The 22,546-nt window shown below is 33.8% G+C and overlaps 1 protein-coding gene and 1 long non-coding RNA gene across 3 annotated transcripts in view; one reads left to right on the forward strand and one right to left on the reverse strand.

Moving 5' to 3' along the window:
- Positions 1-5,927, reverse strand: part of LOC117114033 — a 12,110-nt gene extending 6,183 nt beyond the window's left edge. The window contains exons 1-2 of the long non-coding RNA XR_004446287.1: positions 5,918-5,927; positions 1,672-1,735 (exon numbers count right to left, since the gene is read on the reverse strand). This is a non-coding gene — a long non-coding RNA (uncharacterized LOC117114033). The remainder of the gene's footprint in view (positions 1-1,671; positions 1,736-5,917) is intronic.
- LOC117114032 (vascular endothelial growth factor receptor 1-like) overlaps positions 1-17,313 on the forward strand; it is a 63,451-nt gene extending 46,138 nt beyond the window's left edge. Inside the window, exons 11-20 of one of the 2 annotated variants that reach the window (XM_033257565.1) lie at positions 882-1,015; positions 6,428-6,566; positions 6,774-6,878; positions 8,379-8,489; positions 10,032-10,327; positions 11,139-11,261; positions 11,715-11,926; positions 12,604-12,709; positions 13,559-13,790; positions 14,026-17,313. In XM_033257565.1, coding sequence (XP_033113456.1) covers positions 882-1,015; positions 6,428-6,566; positions 6,774-6,878; positions 8,379-8,489; positions 10,032-10,327; positions 11,139-11,261; positions 11,715-11,926; positions 12,604-12,709; positions 13,559-13,790; positions 14,026-14,096 — 1,529 coding nt within the window. In that variant the 3' untranslated portion in view covers positions 14,097-17,313. Of the gene's footprint in view, positions 1-881; positions 1,016-6,427; positions 6,567-6,773; positions 6,879-8,378; positions 8,490-10,031; positions 10,328-11,138; positions 11,262-11,714; positions 11,927-12,603; positions 12,710-13,558 lie in introns of both variants that reach the window. The other variant, XM_033257564.1, reaches the window with a different exon arrangement.
- The last annotated feature ends 5,233 nt before the right edge of the window (positions 17,314-22,546 follow it).

The raw sequence follows: 22,546 nt of genomic DNA on the forward strand, positions 1-22,546 counted from the left end.
TATATTTACTGCTTATTAAAAATTGTTGAAAATTTTTTTTTTATAAATTTGTAAATAATAAAAATAACAATAGTAATAATAATGATAACAATATTCTTTAATATTCATATGTTACAATGGATAATGCTTTCAATATGTTGACTTGCATGTAAATAAAAAAAATAAAGAATTGTGAACATAAACATTGTTGCCAGGGGAAACATGTATTACACACTTGGCATCATGGGAATGCTTATTTAATACCAGATTTCATGTACAGGTAATAACATTTTTACAACACCCTGAGTCACGCCCTTAGTCATACTTATTTGAGGGTAAACTTTCTGATCATCTGACCTTTGGATTAAGAAAGTTTAGTAAACATACACCCCTGACCTGATTACGAAGAAAAACAAGCTTAAAATTTCACAAAGCAATGTCATATTGTTTGTAAGCAAATTTAATGGCCCAAGAAACAAAATGTGTCACGAATGTATTAAAAAAAAATTATACCCATTTAATTATGTTTTTATGAGAAAGCAAGGCCCAAAGGTTTTGAGGGTAGGGTTGTTTTGTGGAAAGTTACAAATGGATCACGTGGCAAGGAGTTGTGGCTCACGGTAGTGGGTTGTCTTTCCAGTGGGAAGTGAGGAAACAATCATCGATAAAAACAACATAAAGAAACAAATTCGTATTTGTGTTAAGAAACAGCTGTTTGTTGATAACCAGATTTCTCTTACCCTTCTAAACTTTTGACCTCACCAAATCTTAATACAAACTTTGAATCCATTCAAATAAGTAACTTTCTCTTTTGTTCCAATGTATCAAGTTTCACTACTACATAATAATATATCACTGAAAATGTTTCTTTCTCTCTCTCTTTTTTTCCCCCCTAAATACAGATCCGGAAAAGCATAGCCCTATTTCAGAAGCCAAAGGTCGAATGAGTGATAGTATGATGAAACTGACAATATTTGGTGCAATCGTCATCGTACTGATTATAATTTTTGCTTTGCACAGAATCAAAAGACGACAGGTAAGGAATTAAATTTACTTTTAGTAACACTAAATCTCTGTCTAAACTATAAATTTTCTTTCACAACAAAACTGTTGATGTCCATGTATAGTCACGATGTGCCTATATTATTAGTCCAGATCTGGTGTCATAATATTTATGCATACAATTTCTGAAGAGGGCTTAGGACTATCCTAACCTTTTACCAATCAACATGATTAATAAAATAAAACTATTTTAAAATTTATTTCTGTATATCTTTTTTGCGGAGATATTGCATATCTGTTGTTTTTTTATGATGGAGTAAGTAGTTTATTGTTAAAATATTAATAATTATTCTTCCATCTTTATAAGTATGGTAGTTTCTGAATGCACCGCCAAATTGACGTGTGCCACTGATACAAAAGTGTACATTTAAATAAATTATTATATTATAAAGTCCAACGGTTTCATATACTAAATCATTTAAAACAAATACATTATAACATGAATTTGACAAATTAACTCTATTCAAATTCTCATATTAGAGAAGATGATAAAATAGATTAGATAAAAAATAAGTTGGTACAATTATAATAATGTATTTCTGTATTAGTCCTGGTTATGATATTCAAAATCCTGATTCCCAGAGCAAATCTGCAAAAGCTACAAACACTTACTTAATTCACTTCACTCACTTAGATTTTCTTGACAATTTGCCAGAACTGTCTTCAGCTTGATGCCAGTTTCAGGAAATCGTATCTGAAAACATTTAACGTACAGGATTTATAACTCAGTATTGTGGGAAACTTTCGAAAACGTGATTATCCAGAATTTATCTTGAAATAATTTTATAAGTTTCTAAGTCATTTGGTGAGAAAATAGAATATAATATTACTAAATTTGGAAATTGGATGTGTAGGGGCCTATCATAAAATCAAGGCTAGCATATCAAAACACTACACTTTTGTATTTTCCAAATGTTTCAAGTGAAATGGAAAAAATGTTTTTGATTAACCTACAAAGAAATATATTTATATATTTCCAGCTAACAATGTTATGATAAATTGACAGTTTTGTTGAAGCAACCTTGTGTTAGCATTATTTTCTGACATTCAGATTTAGATTCAGATTCAGAAATTATTTTTCCTCAAAGAAACTTGTAACAGGCACAATCAATCGCTCATATCAAAACACAAATTGACATTTCATACAGAGTCATCAATATCAGTATTATAATGTATAATAATTTAAAAGATTAAAAACAATCATTTATATCAGATTCTCGTCCAGAACTGTCCTCACAGAAACTTGTAACGGGCACAATCGCTCATGTCAATACACAACTGTACTTTTCATACACAATTATAAATATCAGTACACAAATTGGAGCTTGTTTTTACAGATGAATATTAACATTTTTAAAAAGACATTTGAACAATAATAATAAATAATAATATATAGGTTTTTAATACAGCGCCCTGTTATCTCTCAGAGCATTATTACATTCAAAAGTGTAATAAATAAAATAAAGACAAATTATAATAATGTTTAAAAAAATTAATAATATTATTTCCAGTTACAGCAATAACCAATTGATATTATAAGCATTTGAATCATACCAAATACTTTTGGCAATGTTTAAAAACATTTGAAAATTACTTATAACACTTTGAATTTAACCTTGATTTAAAGAGAAATATATAAATATCTTACTAAGAATTTTTTACTAGTTTAAAAGATACATCAGAAGGACCAATGTCTTAAGATATTTACATAAAAAAGAAACACATTTTAATACTTTACGTTTGTGCATGATGGATAAAATATTTTGATGATCTGACACAAGCTTCATCAGTTGGTTTGTTACTTGATTGATGGATTATTGATTGGTTGATTAATTAATTGACCTTAACAATTTCTACTATTTGTTATGATCTCTAAAAGTCACTGACCTGTCTTCACGGTTCAAAATAGTAAGGTTATAGACCTGTCATTGTGAAGTTCAATAATTTGATTTAATCAGGTTTCTATGAAAAACGTAAAGATTAACATGGTACAGTATCTAGGATTTTGAAAGTAACCCAGACATAGGGAAGAATCAATATTTAACTTGTAGGCAACAAGATTTTTGATAGTATAGCCCCGACACCCCCTTTCCTCTGGACTCCCACTGAACGATAATATTACGGTATTCTATATGATGATCCAGTAGGCGTATTAAATTGTTCAATTTGAAAGAAAGTCTTTCACTTCGATAAGGTTCATTACATAGAACAGGCTCCTTATACTGATGTTGTGGCATAATCATTTTCTCTAATATCGGAAGTGGAAAAAAGGAGACTGTTTATGAAAAATTAATGTGAAAAATAAGTTTGAAGTGCGTGGCTTAATTTGATTTCAATTAAGTTCTCAAAACCAAGGAAGGTTAATTGATATGAATTGGGATTGACACATATAGAAGGAAGTGATCGTGAGGTAAACAAGCTTCTTGGTTACCCACTTTGGGTAATTGATGGCAGTTGAGTTTTGTGATAGTTATGCTACTCAATCTCTAGTCCTACAACTTCATTAAACGATACACCTCCCAGCTAATATCGCAGCATTAAAAACCATTATGGATGAGGGGATAGATAGGGGTTGTCGTAATTAAGCAAACTAATTGGGAGATATTTTGTTGATAGGAAACAACCTAGACAAAGGTATTTTTCTGTCTGTTGAAAATATTGATGAAATTCTGACAGTTCCATGGACATAGAGCTCTGTCCACCATTTTATGCCCATATATAGTCATGATGTGCCTATATATGATTGTGATGTGATGTCATCATGACCATATTTAGGCATGTCACATTTTTTTGTAGTCTTATGTGGTTCTTAACTTCTGCTCTGATTGAAGAATGGAGATTCCTTTGTGGTACAGATATTCCTGAAACTTTTTATTCAAAGTTCTGACTTGCGATATTTTCTCATCTGTAAAAGAAACAATATCCCCCTGAAACTTACTCAATTACGTACATACTTATACATATTTGTCATGACCTTGTGTCACTATGCGGTTTAGATCACTTCCTCACGATGACGTTTGGAATGTACAGTATGTCTATGAGAAGTTAAGGATACGCATCGGTGATTACGCGTCAGTGGTTACGCATCAGTAGTCACACGTCAGTACTTATGCAACAACCACATGCCTGTCTCTTATACACATCTAGATGTGTATAAGAGACAGACATGTTACCCTGTTATCATGACCATATTTAGGTATGTCGCCAGATAGTCTGTAACATATCATTTTTGATGAATGTTTACCCATTTGTAGGCTTATGTGGTTCTTAAATTCTGCTCTGATTGAAAAATGGAAATTCCTTTGTGGTACAGATATTCCTGAAACTTTTTATTCAAAGTTCTGACTTGCGATATTTTCTCATCTGTAAAAGAAACAATATCCCCCTGAAACTTACTCAATTACGTACATACTTATACATATTTGTCATGACCTTGTGTCACTATGCGGTTTAGATCACTTCCTCACGATGACGTTTGGAATGTACAGTATGTCTATGAGAAGTTAAGGATACGCATCGGTGATTACGCGTCAGTGGTTACGCATCAGTAGTCACACGTCAGTACTTATGCAACAACCACATGCTGCGGCCTGGTTTATTTCCAAAATCTGTTTTGCTTCAAATTCAACAAAACATTACAGTAGATAGAGGCCAATGCTTTATTAAAAAAACAAATTTAGAAGAAAACTGCAATTGATACATGTGGATTGTTGTACATTTTTAATTATCATGTTTACCGGTATAAAAAAGGAAAGTATCATGTAATATTTAACCATAGAGGTATAACAATAAATTTGTTTGTTGGGCTTGTTCCGAAATACTTCTTTTTGATATCATTATTATAATAACCATCCTGATCCTGCTAAATTGATATCTACCAATGTTTTCAGACATTAAAACTAAATATCACTGAGAATGTAAACAAAATATACAAGAAAATAGAATTCCCATGTCTATAGATCTGTAATTGTTTTGCATTTTATCTGCACAAACCGAATGAGTCACATTCAAAAAAACATGTATGAAGCCTACGCTCAGAAATCATCGATTAACAACATATCTCTCGAACATGACCTTTGTACTCGGGAGTGAAACTCTTGTGCGTAAACAATAAGACAAGATAATGTTCATTGGTTGAAGAGCTAAAGTTCGTTGTCTGTTTGGCACCGTGTAGGGTTGGCGTTGGCGCTGCAGCGGATATGATTCAGGCGTGAATTAAGTGACACTTCCTGCTGTCTAGGCTATCTGAGAATTCGGGGCAGGTGATAGGAGGTTCTAGGGGCCCATACCACAGCTCAGCAACTCCGAAGCATCCACAAATCACCTGTTCAGATATGCATTGGCCCCTGGTCCTCAAGTTTTGAATATTAAAAGAAATTTGTTTCCCTTATTATCATATTACTCATTATAGAATTTCTTAACACTTAGAAATGAAGGCACAATGATTAGATATGAATACATATTAATATAATAATTACAGATAAAATAATATTCTGATAGGCCAAGGTATTCTTTTATTTGCTGGATTTTTTCAGTTAAAATGTATGGAATTAGTTGAAGATCTGATGTTTCAGTGATTCTCTGAACAACTCCTTTGTGTATACACATTTCATTCCATCATATGTTTATATTTATATTTCTAGAATAACATGAATCATTTCAAGAGTTGTTTTTAAAGCCCTGGCCAGACTATCAACTTTTACTTGACAAACATGTGACATGCCTAAATATGGTCACGATGACATCACATCCATATATAGGCACATCATGACTATACAGAATAACATGAATGCGTAAAAAACAGGGACGGATCCAGTAGGGGGAAAAAAACCACTACATTTTCAATGCAAATCAATGTTATGTGCTACTCACTTACCTATTCTGAGACTGTTCTGTTTTGAGAAGTTCTGGAACTGCCCCTGAAAAATCATGTCAACAAAATGTTTATTGAAACTGTAGTTGCTTATCAATTGTCTTCAACATTTGCACATTTTTTCTATTAGATCACCAATCAGATTTACATATTTTTAAAAATTTATTTATTATTTCATTCAGTTTCAAATATTTTTTTTCTTCAAATTTCATCACAGTATTTTTGGCTTTGTTCTAGTCATAATTCATGATATTTCATTAGTACTTCATATTACCATTTAATATTTAAAGCTTTTTAACCTTTTGAATGCACCGTAATGGTTGTGAGTGCCACTGATCGTAAAGTGTTGTTTTCAAATAATATAGTTTTTATCTTGTTTAATCTGCTTGCATGTTTATTTTCTTCTGTACATATACTTTGTAACAATTTTTATCTGTTTTTTTACCAATGTGGTGTTACAACAATTTTATCTATTTTTATAATAATGTTGTTATATTATTTTTATTCTTACAGCTACATGGTAAGCTGCCATTCCACTCACATGACCTCCTTCTCCCAATTCATCTGGACCCGTTTACTGACTTAGAAGCTATCTGTGAACATCTTCCATATGACCAAAAATGGGAGTTTCCACGGGAACGGTTGAAGCTTAGTAAGTTGCCAAAAATAAATCATAGTTTTCAGAAAAATACACTAAACACAAGTAACTTAATTTTACTAACTTGAAAATTGTTTATAAACAAACACTTATAATAACTGTTTGAATGTACTGTGATTTCAGGGAAGAGTTTTACAAGTTAATAGAAAGACTTTAATAAGTAAGCCAACATTGATTCAACAACTCCTTTGTTTCTCCTAGACTGCATTATTGGCCGTGGCGCATTTGGCAGAGTCTACAAAGCGGACGCTTTTGGCATTGAGAAGGACACAACCCTCACAAGTGTAGCAGTGAAAATGTTAAAAGGTAGTTAATTTCCTTGGCTACTTTGCAAAATGCAAGCACCCCCTCTATAGATCTGATTTGTCCAAACTTAATAACCACTGAGGTATATGGTACTATACTTATATCAATCATTATCAACTACTGTACTATATTTCCCTCTGACCTTAAGCATAATTTTGCTGCTTTCTGACATGTGTTTATTTGCCAGTTAAAGTGTATAAATCAATTGAATTGTTTCAAGGTTCTTGATAGGTCGTTAGGACATGCATTTACTGCCAAAAACTGCTAAATAAATATTGTTGGCAGAAGGAAAGGGGGCCACAGAAAACCCTGATTACTGTAAGTGCGGTTATACGATACATTTTAGTGACTTTTCTTCCAAGTATCCCCAGGCCAGCTACAAATAGAATGAGTTGCATACAATCCTACCAGCCACCATTTTTCTATTGATTTATATTTTATCAATAATAACCATGAGAGTGGTTTGGTGCAGGAACAGTTTGGTTTCCCGACCTGGAAGTCGGGAGTTTCAATCCTTTACTGTGCATTTCATGTGTGTCCTTGGGCAATTGGCACTTTATCTGCATTGCTTCTCTCCACCCAGGAGTATAAGTGGGTACCTGGTAGGGTTAAATACCAAAATGCGCTGATGATAGCTGCTGAAACATGGAATACTCGCCCAGGCATTTAATCCAATGACCAGGGTGAATGATAATGTGAAGTGCATAGAGGGCTACAATATGCACTATAAAAGTCTACCATTATTATTATAATTGTTAAAAAAAACAAACATTAACGCAAGTTGCAAGCATTAAACTTAACACTAAGTGGTTGGACTTTTTGTATAATTAATTAGAGCAAATTAACAAGAAAAAAATAATACATTAGTAAAGTGCCAGTTGGTAAATCAATACTTACAGTATATAATTATACAAAATACACATATTAATTATAAAAATAAAAATACATATTTATAAAATTATTAAAATAACAATACACTGTAGTTCCTCTAGTATAAGCCCATCCTCATTGGGGGTGTGGTTTTTTGTCAAAAGGCAACTTTTCAGCACTGCATACCTAACTAAGCTAATAGTTTAGGTTTTTTTTAGTGTACTTGTAAAAGTTACTCATTCAAATTATACCCTGGACTTTTTCTCAAGGAAAGGCTGGCACTGTATGTAAAATTGGCTTATACAGTACCCGAGGTGTGCTAATAAGTTATATTGTTTGTTTGTTGTATAGCTAGCTTCTATGTTAACTATATCTTGATATAATCTATTAAAACATTTTTTTTAATTCATTTTTTTTTTAAATTTTTGATTTATATTTTATTTTTTGGAAGAATGGCACAAACTGACTCTACACTGATGGCACTTAGTCTCGCACCCACTTCACTTGCTTGATTCACTTCATCGGTCATTTTTTTAAAATTTGTATTGGTGCATATAGACAGCTGTATTATGCGCCTTATAAATCCATTGACTGATTGATTGATTTTAATTGTACTTAATTTGTTCCCAGAGGATGCATGCGAGACGGAAAAGAAGGCCCTGATGACGGAACTTAAGATGTTGATACACATTGGACCCCATCTTAATATTGTCAACTTGCTTGGAGCTTGCACAAGAAATGGTAACTTTTATTGTCACTTTCTTCGCTATGTCCACACTGTCCAATTTTATGTGACAAATTGTGTAATGTGTCAATATAGTGGCAAAGACAAGCCAAACCAGTCACTCATCACAAAAATCAAATTTTTTTTTGTTATTAATACAGGGTTAAAGATGAAAATGAGAGCTATAAAATGGTGAAATTATCGTTTGAATCCGACATTTCCTTTTGAAGTTACAAGCGTTTAAACATAAAGTCGTTAAAAGAAAAATATTTAAGAAATCCGCCTTTTAAGTTTATGATTTCAGGCATTTCTCTGGAATAAACCATCACCAATTGTTAAAAATTATTGTTTTAACATTGAAAATGGTGAAAATAACAGCATAATTATCATGATGTATAGGTATTTAAAGGTTTGTTTAATGCAATGAAATAGATTTCAAAGATTTTGATATTTCAGCATGTTTTGGCCATTATTTCTGAAACCCGACTTGCGACGAGTGACTGGTTTGGCTTGTCTTTGCCACATGTATAGGCATGATGATATCATATTATACCCACATATGGGCATATAACATTGTGGAAGTGTGGACAAAGTTTTAGAAATCAGTGGTGTAGGCTGGTTTCGGGCTGGGAACTAAATCCCTATATTTCATGAATGTCATTTTTTTTATAATGTGACTCACTTAGGGAATATTTTACTACTCTGGTGGATGGGATGTGTCCACCTCCACATACTAAGGTCATTTACCATTTTTTGGTATATTTTCTGATCAATTAACTAAGATAGTTTGCCCCTGTCTATATTTAGTAGTCATACAAACAAAATCAGTTTTGAATTAATTTTCAAACATGATACCCAAATTCATCTTAATTAACTTATTAAGATTTTCCCATTCCTTCACGTCACAGATATACAATATTTGTCTTTTCAATTTAAGTATTCGACCAGTATTATTTGATAGTTATCAGTCTTTTGATGTATGTTTAATGGCCTTATCAGACAAAACTAATAGCACAATTTTATAACTGTGTTACACATCCAATATGCTAATTGTGAACAAAAAAAAACCTAGTGAATTTGTTGAAACCAGTGATTCAGTCTTTACTAGACAGACTACAAACTCCCAGACAAGCAATTTGTCTAGACTTAAAAGAGTTTTGATTTACACATATGATAACAGTATAATTCTTGTTGTTTTGCTAAAGGCGGTATACTATATAAGCTCTAGTAATTTTTAAACAAATCTAGATTAATTTCCACTTTCCTTTCTGTCCAACTTATTTTTGTCATAAGAAGTTATTTAATGGTTCACATTGCACTACTTTAATTTCTTACCATTGCTTTTTGAATTTGATGTCATTTTGATATTTTATAATGTTGTGGATATTTTTATTCCATGATTCATGCTGATATCAGCATACAGTTCTCAAAATGAGACCATAAATTATTTATTTAAAATAAAAAATTATATACGATAAAAAAATAAAACAAATAATGTATTTAATTGCCTGGCATAAAGTTAGCACACCTAAAATATACACACCGAATTGTTTCCCCAGAATTGTTCATTATTGTTGAGTTCTGTTGCTATGGAAACTTATCAGACTACCTTCGATCGAAACGCAAGTGTTACGTGATGGATGACAAACCGCCCTACATGAGAATCCCATCAATGAGTAAACGTAGCAGCAGTGCTCGGACCAGCACCAACGAGGATGGTTTCTTAGACTCAGCCGACGAGGACGATGATGTCTTTAGTGACTACTGCGAGAAGGAAACGCCAGTCACTTTGGAAGATCTCATTTGTTACTGTTTCCAGGTGGCAAAAGGCATGGAATTTTTGGCATCTAGAAAGGTATACATTCTCTATGATTTTTGTATTTCTTTATGCATTTAATTGCATCTCATCAAAAACATCACAAAAATAATACAAAGAAGTGTAACTATTATAACTATTTGAATACTACTATTTGAATAGTACATGAATGTACCTGATTGTATTTACTAGTTATAACTACTAAGCAGTATATTGCCCTCTATAGATTATTCGGGGCTTGCAGAACATGACGTGCATGGCTATGCATTCATGATAGATACTGTCTATGAATTCAGATAAATAATTAGCTTCTTAGAGACACTCAAGTTTGTCTACATTTCATTTTATCAAGTCATTGTTATCTATAGCATTACATTACTGTACATGGTTTGTTCCATAGCATACCATTACAATGCTTTATTCACATTCTCAAAAAAGTGACAAAATTTATGCTTTCATCTATATAACTGCTTTTGGATTGGATTTTTTATCCGGTGTAAACACCAAGGTAATCCCCTATGAAGGTCTGAAGAAGACTTATTTCCAGTAGGGTCCTTCTGGTGGTGATTGGGCAGTACATCAGGAGATAATCCCCTACTCTTTTCCGAAAGATTAACGTGCACATGGGCCATAATGCACGCAAGAACAACAGCGAAAGACGGTGCGCTATTGTTAATTTGTATTTCAGCGCTCTAGCTAAAATACAGGAAGAGCAGCGATGGGAATTGTACCGGGGACCAAGAGATCTCCATGCTTCAGTGCACACATAGTGGCTCCGACTGAGCTAAGCTGCTTATCGTAATCGTACATTTGTTGTCCTATTTTTAATTATTACCGTAATTGTTTTCAGTGTATTCATCGTGATTTAGCTGCAAGGAATGTCCTTTTGACTGAGAATAATATTGTCAAGATTTGTGACTTTGGACTTTCCCGAGATATCTATTTTGACCCGAATTATGTAACAAAAGGAAGCGTGAGTATACAATTTTCTTTATAATGTTCTTATCATCTGAATATTCTATTGATAGCTTGACTATTCTCTACTGATTATTTTACTTTTCTGTTGATAGCTATTGATCATATTAATTTTCTATTGAGAAGTACCATCTTAATTTTTGTTATATTACTATTGACTATCTTAATTTTTTATTGATAGCTATTGATTATCTTATCAATTGGTAGCTATTGATTATCTTACTTTTCTATTGATAGCTATTGACTATTTTGCTTTTTTATTGATCGCTATTTATCATTTTTTTTCTATTGATAGCTATTGATTATCTTACCTTTCTATTGATAGCTATTGATTATCTTACTTTTCTATTGATAGCTATTGATTATTGTAATGTTTTAATGGTAGTAATTATGAATTTTATATTAATCATTTTCGATTAATTTTTTATTTACACTTGTCTTTGTTTCACAGAGTCGTCTTCCACTTAAGTGGATGGCGCCAGAATCTATCTTTGACAAGGTATATACCACGTACAGTGATGTTTGGTCTTTTGCGATTTTCATGTGGGAGGTGTTCTCTCTCGGTGGCTCCCCATACCCTGGTGTACAAGTCGACGAGGAATTTTATAATCGCTTGAAGAACGGCTACAGGATGTGCCAGCCTGAATATGCCCCTGAAGCAATGTAAGTCAGTCATAGTTTTTAATGTTGAAGATGTTTCACTGGTATTAATCCTATGTTATGCACAGTGGCGTAGGGGTGAGAGGGGAAAGGTCACGTTCCCCTTAAACAATTCCCCATAAAGAAACACAGGTCCCAGTCACCCCCCCCCCCCCCCCCTGAGCTCCTACACTCCACCTGCCCCACATTAGCTCCCAGTTTCCTAGAAATGCCACTGCTGTCTCTTTCTCCGTTAAAAATATATTTTGGTTCATAAAAAGAGAGATCATGTACCATAAACCACAAGATAGCGCTATCCACAATTCTACGTTTAACAAATGGAAGCGTCAGTGTTTAATAAAAAGAAACATAAAAAGTAATCACTTTTAAGAGAGGGTGTCCTAGTTGTTACCATGGCTGTTATAGAATTTGCATGCAGATGTGCTATCTTTAGTTAACAATCTCTGAATTCAAAGCTGAAAATTAATCACTTTTGCAAGAGCGCCGTACACTGCGTTATTACGGAATTGTAGAGAATGCTACTTTATAATTATAAGATCTTTGATAAGATTGTAATGTTTTTATTTCCCCATTATATTGTATATTTGATTATTATTATTATTATTCATTATTTCTAAAAATCTCTGAGCAACACATTGTATGTATACACAGAGGTTTCAACATGTCTTTCTCTTCTGCAGTTATCACATTATGTTGGATTCTTGGAACTCGGAACCCAAGGAAAGACCTATCTTCAGTGAATTGGTTTGCAAGCTAGGTGACCAACTGCAAGCTAATATTAGACAGGTGAATATGGGGAACTACTTATGCTTATGAATTATTTATAAGACTATGAATAATCTAATGATCACAACATTCACATAATGGTAGTTAACCCTTTCCAGTCGTACGGCGTTGCGACAACGCCCTCTTTGACCATACTTTATAGCGAGGGGCGTCGTACGTACACCCTGTATAGATTTCATTATAATTATTTTATAGCTAGGCTGCCCTCTATAGGATTTTTTGAGAGTTATGTAGGGGTATTTCTGTAGAGGGCCTCCTGTAAAAAGACCAAATGAAATGCCTGTGCCCAGTAAAAACCCGACATTTAGTGTAGACGATGTAATTTCCCAGCTTTGGTACAGTCTCAGGCAATGGTAATGGGGCAGACTGGAAGGGGTTAAAACATTCACATAAAAATTAGTGATGAACTACTGTATCTTTTCTGCTCTGGTTAATTTAGTCCACAACTAAACATTTTAAACTAAGTGGCTTGCAACTACCTCTCCTTGATGCAATTGGTGAATTGGGGGGGGGGGAGGTGCCAAAGAGACAGACTCTCACCCCTGTGAATTTGAAAGTATGATTATTTTAATGGTACAGTAGTGATGGCATTTGTAGTGGTGTTGTTAATCATTAAGTACTGTACAGGTCTCCCTCCAATTAAAGACAATTTTTGGGATCGGGCAATTTCGGTTTCTAATTACAATAATAAAGATAAAAGACATTTTGTTAATTTTGGTACCACAGAAAATTGGTCTTAAATTGGAGGTGGTCTTTAATTAGAGAGAGACCTGTTTTTATGGAGTTCATGAAATAGTTTTCATAATATATGCATCATCATCATCATATATTTGTTTATACAAATTACAGGAATACATGGATATAAGTATAAACTTTGACATTGACGATGTCCGGCGGCCATTGTCAGATGTATTTCCGGAGGATGAATTGTTGGAAAATGATCCCTTAGTACAGGAAGACAACTTAGTAAATAGGCTGATGGAAGAGGCTGGAAAGTCACAGACAGCGGATGGAGAAGCTGAGCATATTGAACTACGAGGTAACAGTTTCAATGGCCGTGAGTCTGTCAAAAAACCTACAGAGCTTGGACATTGTGTCCAGATTGGAGGAGAATCGCGCCGTTCAATCGGATCAATCGATCGCAAAACACTGAGCAAACTCAATCCCATTCACTATGGCCCTGGGAAACAAGATTCGCTGAGCATGGAGCGGCATAAAAATTCTAAGAGCGAGGAATCTGTGACGTCGGAATCATCCAGCGGGTTCCGATCTGGCTCCGATGCCATCGAAGATGATATTCCGCCGGAATATAACAACGTTGTTGATACGGACAGTCGTTGCAAAAATCATAGTAAACATGAGTCGGGCTTCTATCCAGAGGATATAAACTTTGCTGATTTTGCCTGTTTTGATGGACAATCCACCAGTAAATATCGTGAAATCCTCCAGAGTGATGTATAAATGGATTTAAAATCCATATAAAAAGATCCATATGATGAACATTGATGTTGTGGCATCCTTGGAAAATTTTAATTAAAGAAGTTGAAAGAAGACAATGGCTGCAGAATTTGGCAAGCTATCCTGGGAACAGCTGCTAATGTATCCCATGATATTTGGTTACGGAGAAGTTGAAAAACAAGATGTACTTTTGATATATGACCTTTGAACTTAGGGATGCTGGTCTTCCTTTCCTATACTGCCATGTGATGAATTGAAGAAGCATAGATTCTTGCATATATGCTGCAAACGGGTAACTTAAAGAAATTTGTTCAGAATAAAAAAAAACAACGTTGTTAAAAGAAGAAAAGTTTGTTGTGGTAATATTATAAATCAATTACAATCTAGAAAAGTCTGATTATAATAATTAAAACAGCAACAACCCTAATAAAATATTGCTTAAAATGATTTTCTGACACTAAAATGGTATTGGCATAGCATCTAGTCAAGGCGAATCAAATAGTACACTGGATAAGAAGTTTAAAATGTTTGTTGAAATGTTTGTTAAAATGTTGAAACGTTAATTGAGAACAAAATGTGAACTATTAATTTGTGATTAAGAAGACTAGGAACTCATGAATATTCATAAGATATTGTTAAAATACATTCCATCGTTTGGAGTATAGGAGATCATCCAATAACTTTGATTCCATCAGAAGTACTGTAAGTTAATCTGGTTTGAACCAGTTACAGCCTCCTCGACCCGAATTCCTAATGAATATTCATGAGTTTTTTATATCACACACTACCTATCTATGCATACAAAGCCTTTTATAAGAAAAAGTGGCGATATTAGCCGTTTGAAAAAGTAATCACTGGATATTATTTTTAAAAACTGTGATTATATAATTAAATTAATTGTCTATGATGCTGTGCTAAACCAGTGTGCTAGTTTTTAAATATTTGAAAAAAAAGCCTTGGAAACTCTTGAATTAATTAATATTTTGAAATTTGCAAAACATGTGTATATGATAATCAAGAATTTTACTAAAAAGTTATTAAAATAAATGATCATTGAAAACTAACATACATACATTTGAAAAATGGCATGACAATCAAAGTGTTCATATATCACTTTACAAAAAAAAAAACCTTTTTATTTGGAATGCTTGCATGAGCAGATAATTATATGTTTATATTAAGATTGTTTCTTCAGTTTAATAATATTTCTTTATATTTTTTAGAATAACTTAAATTTGGTTTGGTTTATTCAGTGTAAAACAACATACAAAGAAAAACAACTTACAATATTGTCTTATTCAGGAATTTCAGAAAAATGCAAAATACCAAAAATACAAAATGATGTATAAACTGATTACAAATGATAAATTAAATTATTTTCTATTGTACTGTTCAATAAATACTGTAGTTCCTCTAGTATAAGCCAGTCCCCTCACCCCAACTTGAACACAAAATTGGGCCAATATTAATTTTGTTGTGGGCTTATACCTGGAGACAATGAAATGAAATACAGAGATGGAAAAAGGCAATTTTCCATCGCTGCACCTTATTTTATTCATTTGTCTCAAAAATTTTAAAATATACAAAAAAGAAACAGCAAGAAACAAGCACAAACAAGTATGACCATGGGGCCTTTCACAAAAAAAAACAACAAAAAAACAATTGCTTACAATATGAAATTGTGTTTATATATAACATTCAAAGTTAAAACTTAAAAAAAAAAAAATCTGTAGTGAAACAAGCATAATTTAAAAGTTTGGCATTTAAAATATTAAAATTTTCAAATAATTCAATAAAATTTACTTTAAAAAATTCAAATCTAAAATGGTGAAATATTTATTTCAAGGCAATTCAGAGCCATTCATCGCCATTGTTAGATTGTTTGTTGAAGGGGTTTGTCGCAGTGGGAACAGTTTGGTTTCCCAACCTCGAGGTCGGGATTTCAATCCTTCACTGTGCATTTCGCTTGTGTCCTTGAGATAAAAGACACTTTATCTGCATTGCTCTTGCCAATGAAAAGGCTGGCACATAAAACTGGGTGTAAAGTAGGGGACGGGATTATACAGAGGAACTACGGTACAAACTTTTTTGCTGGGAGCGCATTCTTTTGGAGTTTATTTGAATTTCTCCTTATTTCATAGCAATCAATCAATCAATCAATGTTTACCAATACCGTGATCATTCTAAAAATCTTTGTTTTTATGAGATATAATGATAAAATTATATCAGTGAACATTTGATGTAATAATGATTTTAAGTTATTAAGATTATTCGGAAGTGTAACTAAAATAAAAAATAAAAAATGATCTTGCCCTATATATATATATATGTATTTTCAATAGTGCTTATACAACTTTAAAGAAAATTTCTTTAACCCTTAAAATATATGCCGGATATAAATCGTAATTAATTGTCTACATTACCAACTATTTAAGGAGTCTTGGCCTCGCAATTGGGAATTACGCCTTAAAATACACAATAGGTCATCGTTTATATTTTGTATATAGCTTACATTCTGAAATTTTGTGTACAAAGTAGCTCTAGTTTAAAAAAAATTTAATTCCTATAAAAAAAAAACTATAATTACAGAATACTTATATTTTTTATTTTCATTCCATTCTTTTATGTCTATGTTCTGTAAGTAATTATTATAATTTGAAAATGCTACCGATTCTTTCGTTATCATCAAGAGTTATATTTTAGTTTTAAAGATTTCTCTCTGATTACACTATTTTTTAGAATCTATACAGAAGTAACAAAACAGAATATCAGAAAAACTACTTATAGTTTCAAGCTTGTTTTAAAATAAAGAAGCTGTTATATAAATAATAAAGAGTAATGTGTGCTATTGTTTCAAGAACTACAAATTAATGTACAGAACAAAAAAAATGTTATTGATAAGGAAAGTTTATGCAAAGCGACATTTTGTTTGTTTAAATATATTAGTTAAAACAGTACATACTACTTGTTAAGAATTCTATTCAATTAAAAAGTGAACCGAAAATTTCTCATAGGGAACGACACATTATACCATTTAAGTCTGAGGTTTATGGAATTATTTCATCAAGTTTACTTTTGTAAATTGTTATTGTGAATAAAATAAAATAAAAGAAAATAAAGGAAGATATCATTCTTTGTGAATTTTACGAAATATCCAAGTTTCATAATAAAAGCAAAACACAACATGTACTACAGACACAATAAATTGAGAAAACAATAATTGGAAGTTCGTACTCTGCAAATAAGCGAGTCTTGAGTACATGTTTGAAAATATTGGGATCAGAAATGTCCCTAAAGCCGGTTACTCACTGTGTGCGACAAAGAACGCACGCAAAGACGCGGACCCACAGATCGTCTTTTTAATGACGATCCGTTCAGATTGCCACTGACAATCAGCAGACGGCGTTGCGTCGTATATCGCTTGTCGGAAGCAAATGTGGATTCGTCGTACGACGCAGTGAGTGTCCTGCTTAAGTTCAGTTGAGAGACTATTCCAGAGTCTGGAGGAAGCATGACAAGATAGAAAAACTTCCGATTCTCTTAGAATGACGTGGAACAGTAAAATGCACAGATGAAGCAATTTGAGTGGAATGAATCCGTATACGCTGGTCGAGAAAATCACCTAAATAGGCAGGAGAAAGACAACAGATACATTGGTGGACAAATAGAATCAGTGAAACAGATCGTCATCTATGCATGCATGAAAGCCTGACCAATATAAGTTTCCAACAAATATTGCTTGTCAGCAAAACTGTCCTTTCTTTTTCATCTGATGTAACAACTTTACTGCTGATTTTTGCCGGTACCTGACCGGGGGCCCTTTGCAGCCTATTACTGTAATTCCAGCTTGGACTAACTTCACTTTTAATCTGTGTTAGTTACAACAGTGTACGTATCTGGCATGCTTTCAGGTCCCCCACCCCCCACAAAAAGAAAAATCGCAGTTTCATGTGTGAAAGTCTGCTTGAATCTAGATTACACGAGCAACAATTAGTTTCAGTTATTTCATTATTGCAGCAGATGTCGGCCTATACACAAGTGGTGGGTTTTTAATTTACAAATTGAGACACTTTTCAAAGTCTGAGAGTGCCTGGGATGGACCCAGCAATGTCCGGAAAAATTGGGGGGGGGGAGAGGGGCGGCCAGATTGAGGTAACACTACCCTAGGAGGTCCAAAACGTTCGTTTCCTAGACGCCCAAAAATAACCTCTGAGGCATTTTGGGCGATCCATTTTTTATTTTCCTTTCTTTTTCCCATTTTTTTGCTTTTAGAAAGGAGGAAAAACTGGGGCAGGCATGCCCCCCACCCCTTACATCGGCCCCTGAGTGCTATTTCCAGAGTAGGTGGGTGCTCTAAATTAAAAAATTTGCGCCTTAGCCCAACCAGAGTGAGGCTGAGTTTGGTATGGAATCTCAAGCCAGCAAATTGGCAACTAATTGTCTATCACTCTTTATCAACATCATTATAAACTTCACCATTCATCATCATATCATCCACATCGTACTATAATCATTTCATACTTTTTCTGGTTACCTAAATAAAAAAAAAAAAACTTCTCCAGGTAGGCATTCAAATAACATGCACCTTCCTCCCTGCCCAACCTATCACAAAAATAGCTGGATAGACCCCCTTATTTTAGTGCTCTATTAGCTACAACTTTATCGCCTGTAGATCTGTCATTTATCTGCCTTTAATAACCCAATTGACTAAATAATAAAACTGCTTAAAGGTATTAGTAATTGGTGAAGACCTATCAAAAGCAAACACATCAGATTAGGCTTGAAAATCAAGTTATTAATATCTTAATCCAAATTCAACAGGTTAAATTGAGATTTAATTACTGTACTTTATTTTCTGTAGATTTTAATGTATTGTATAGGGATTCTTGGAAGAACAGTGTTTTTCATTGAGAGGGCTATCCTACGGACAGAAAAAGGAAGTAAATCCCAGCAGACACAAAACTTTCTTATAACGTTTGCGAACGTTTTAGTTAGGTTATGTCACAAAATAACGTTGTGATGTGTGAAATTAGGTTGTAAGTACTGTACGTACATATGATTCGTTCTTATCACCAAACTGTAACGTCATAACGTTCTTATAAGGTACAGTAATATTGTTAGCAGTGGCCTGTCTAGGGGAGGGGCGCACGCCCTTCAAAAAAATAATCGCACCCCCAGTCGACCCCCCAAAAAAAATCAGGTATTGACAAACTGCGAGTCAGCAAGGCATGCGAGCCATCTACCCTTGTGACCACAACAACTGCAAATCATGCGAGGCAGGACAAAGTACTATAGCTGTTGCAGTATTGTACCATATCATACCCACCCTGCATGTTTAATCATGTTCGATAATAATTGATGTTATTCTTACACTTATTTAATTGATAGATTAATAAATAAATAATAAATGAATAGAATATTACAATAGTATGGGGTTATTCTATACTTTTGAGGATTATTACCATAACCAAAACTTGTGAACTATTATCTGCACAGGCTCCCTAAAAATGTGCCACACATAGGTCCATCATCCTCTCCCATCATTTCACCACACCCTGAATGCATTGATTTGTTATAATTTGATTCCTAATCATACGTTTGTTTTTTTAAAATAATATTTGGCATTACAGTCAGATAATTAAGGAAAATTTACATATAATACAATAATTACAATATATCGCATTTATTCCAACAAGCACCCCGGTGTGTTATTATTCAGATGGTTTTTGAGGAGCCAGCGTATACTGGTAAATGTAGTGTACTATGATTAATGTTAAAAAAGTGTTTTTGCATGGCTTATAAATCCCTAGCAGTTAATTTAATTCCACTAGGGTAAAACATTGATAATTAATTCAATGTTAAAAATGATGTTGCCACCATTTCATCTCTCATAGTTACTTAAGACAATTCCAAGAAAAATCAAACAGCGCGAGGCGTTTATTCACAATGATCTTTTTAGCTTGGGAAGGGGGAGTATATATTCGAGGGGTGTTTGCCTTAGGATGCTAGCCTATAAATTAATTTATTAGTCTTTTTTGCATTTTAAATTATAACATTTACTCTTTCAATTGTGTTTGGTTTCATGTTTTTTAATTGTCTTTGCTAGTTAAGTTTATTTTGTGAAAAATAAGTAGTCCTCCCTCCATGCATGGGGCGAATGGGCATGTGTGCAGTGAAAATGAATATTACCGGTACATAGCCTGTCATTCATTATAGGCCTATTTGATGTCACGTCTGGATATATATCTTTTTAAACATCAAAATAGTTAAAAATAGTTCATTCATTATGTAATTGTTTTATAAATTGTACAAGTGTGTATAGCGTGGACTTTTGCGTGCCTTGCATGAATCGCACTGTTGGTACACATCATGCATGAATTTCTGTCATGGCTCGCATGAATTAATTGCATGCCTCGCTGGCTAGCACTTTGGCAACCCTCCCAAAAATCACAGTCAAGAAGTTAAAAATCACCAAAAATCACCTTATTTTGCACAAATTAGCACATCTCAACTGATCATCGAGGCCCCCAGCACCCTCCCCCATTTCAAGAATTCTAAATACGCCACTGCTAATTAAGCCATACTGTACTTAGTATTTTAATTGTATTATTAATTGATGATACATAGCAATCCATACTGTATGTACTGAGCATTTTAATTGTATTTTTAATTGATGATACCTCAAAAACTAGCTAACTCAAATTGGCGCGAAAAATCGCTATATGAATCGCTATAAGAATTGTACTTGTAAGTTGTAGGCTAACTCTCTCAGCATATTAGTAGAATTAAGATTTAGGTCAAACCCTAACTTTCGGCAAAATCTGAAAGGAAATTGGCCCTTGGGCCTTAATTTCCGAAATGTGCGGAGGGGTTTCTAGGCCTAATGTTTACTGACCTGTTACTTACATACAGTCTAGGCTGGCATAGGCCAGGACCTGGGCCTAGGCCCTTGCCTACTGAGACTGTAGGCTAGTGGGGCCTAGGCTAGCCTTATAGGCCTAAATTAAAATTCCACTTTAAAAAATAGCCTTTTTGAGTCTTGCATTTTAATAACTAATTCTCATGAAGTATTAAAAAAACACAGGCCTAAATATAAATAAAAATATCAGCATAAAAATAATACTGTATAAAACATAACTGTCATTTCGAATCTTCTCGAATAATCCGATCACAATTGACTATGTTTGAGCCCTTTTGGCGCTCCATAGTGGATTCTCATTTTTTGAGGCCTACATTTTGATAATTAATTCTTATGGAGTATAATAGAAACATAGGCCTACATATAAATAAAAAGATCATGAAAATAATATAAAACATCGAACTTTCATTTCGAATCTTCTCGAACAATCCAATCACAATAATCGACTGTCGTTGAAAGCCCTTTTGCCGCTCCATAGTAGACGGTTGCGTATAAAAGAGCTGGCAATCATTTCCGCATTTAGTCGTCAGTCATCGTTGGAAGAGAGAGAACGTGTTACCAACAGCTAGTGATTATGAAGGATGTACGAGTACCTGAGGCAGCAGAGCCGGAAAAGCCTTCGCACCCTCCATACATTGAGATGATATCATCTGCTATCTCAGCCGAGAAGACCCATAACAGTTGTTCTCGTGAAGCCATCATCAATTATATATCTGCCAAATACGAGTTTACACCTACCAACGATCAACTTACACAGGCTATACAACGAGAAATTGCCGCTGGAAGACTTGTCATAACCGAAGGAACTGTTGCCAATGGTTCATTCAAGTTGAATATCACTGATGCTGCCACTGGTGCTGAAGTCGGTGCTACTACTACTACTACTACTACTACTACTACTACTACTAAGGCAGAGGAGTTGAAATTACCAGGGCCATCGCGTGTGCTATTGACTAAGATAGCAGTATTTATTTTTAATATCCTTATTTTGTCATTGCGTGTGCTTTGGTATATGCTGTGCTGGCTGATTAATCTTTTTTTTATTGAGATAAAGAAAGAGATACAGAAAGAGATACAAAGAGTTATACAAGACGCCAAAAATTGGTTTATTAATTGGCTCTATCAGTCAGTAATATTTTAGATAATTTTAGCTTCCATTCAAGCTCTCTTTACCCTCTTTTTCCCATGTCAGTATCAGTGGCAGTGTCAAAGGGGGAAATTTCCCCTGCCGACACCACAACAAGGTCGTCGCTGTAAAAACTATTTGCCCATCAAAATAAACCAAAAAAACGACTACTTTTTGATTGCTAATCCATAATGTTGTTGTCTAAATGCACAGTTTTGGCCCCAAGGTGCATAAAGGCTCACTGTGAACCCTTTTTTTTATTCCAAGACCTCAAATAAAACTTAAATTAGCCGCTCCATTTGGATGGATGTATCCGAAAGGGGATGAAAGTGGG

The sequence above is a fragment of the Anneissia japonica genome, unplaced genomic scaffold, assembly GCF_011630105.1.
Source record: "Anneissia japonica isolate Jap-2015-1 unplaced genomic scaffold, ASM1163010v1 scaffold288208_len475333_cov186, whole genome shotgun sequence".
NCBI classification, from domain to species: Eukaryota; Metazoa; Echinodermata; class Crinoidea; order Comatulida; family Comatulidae; genus Anneissia; species Anneissia japonica.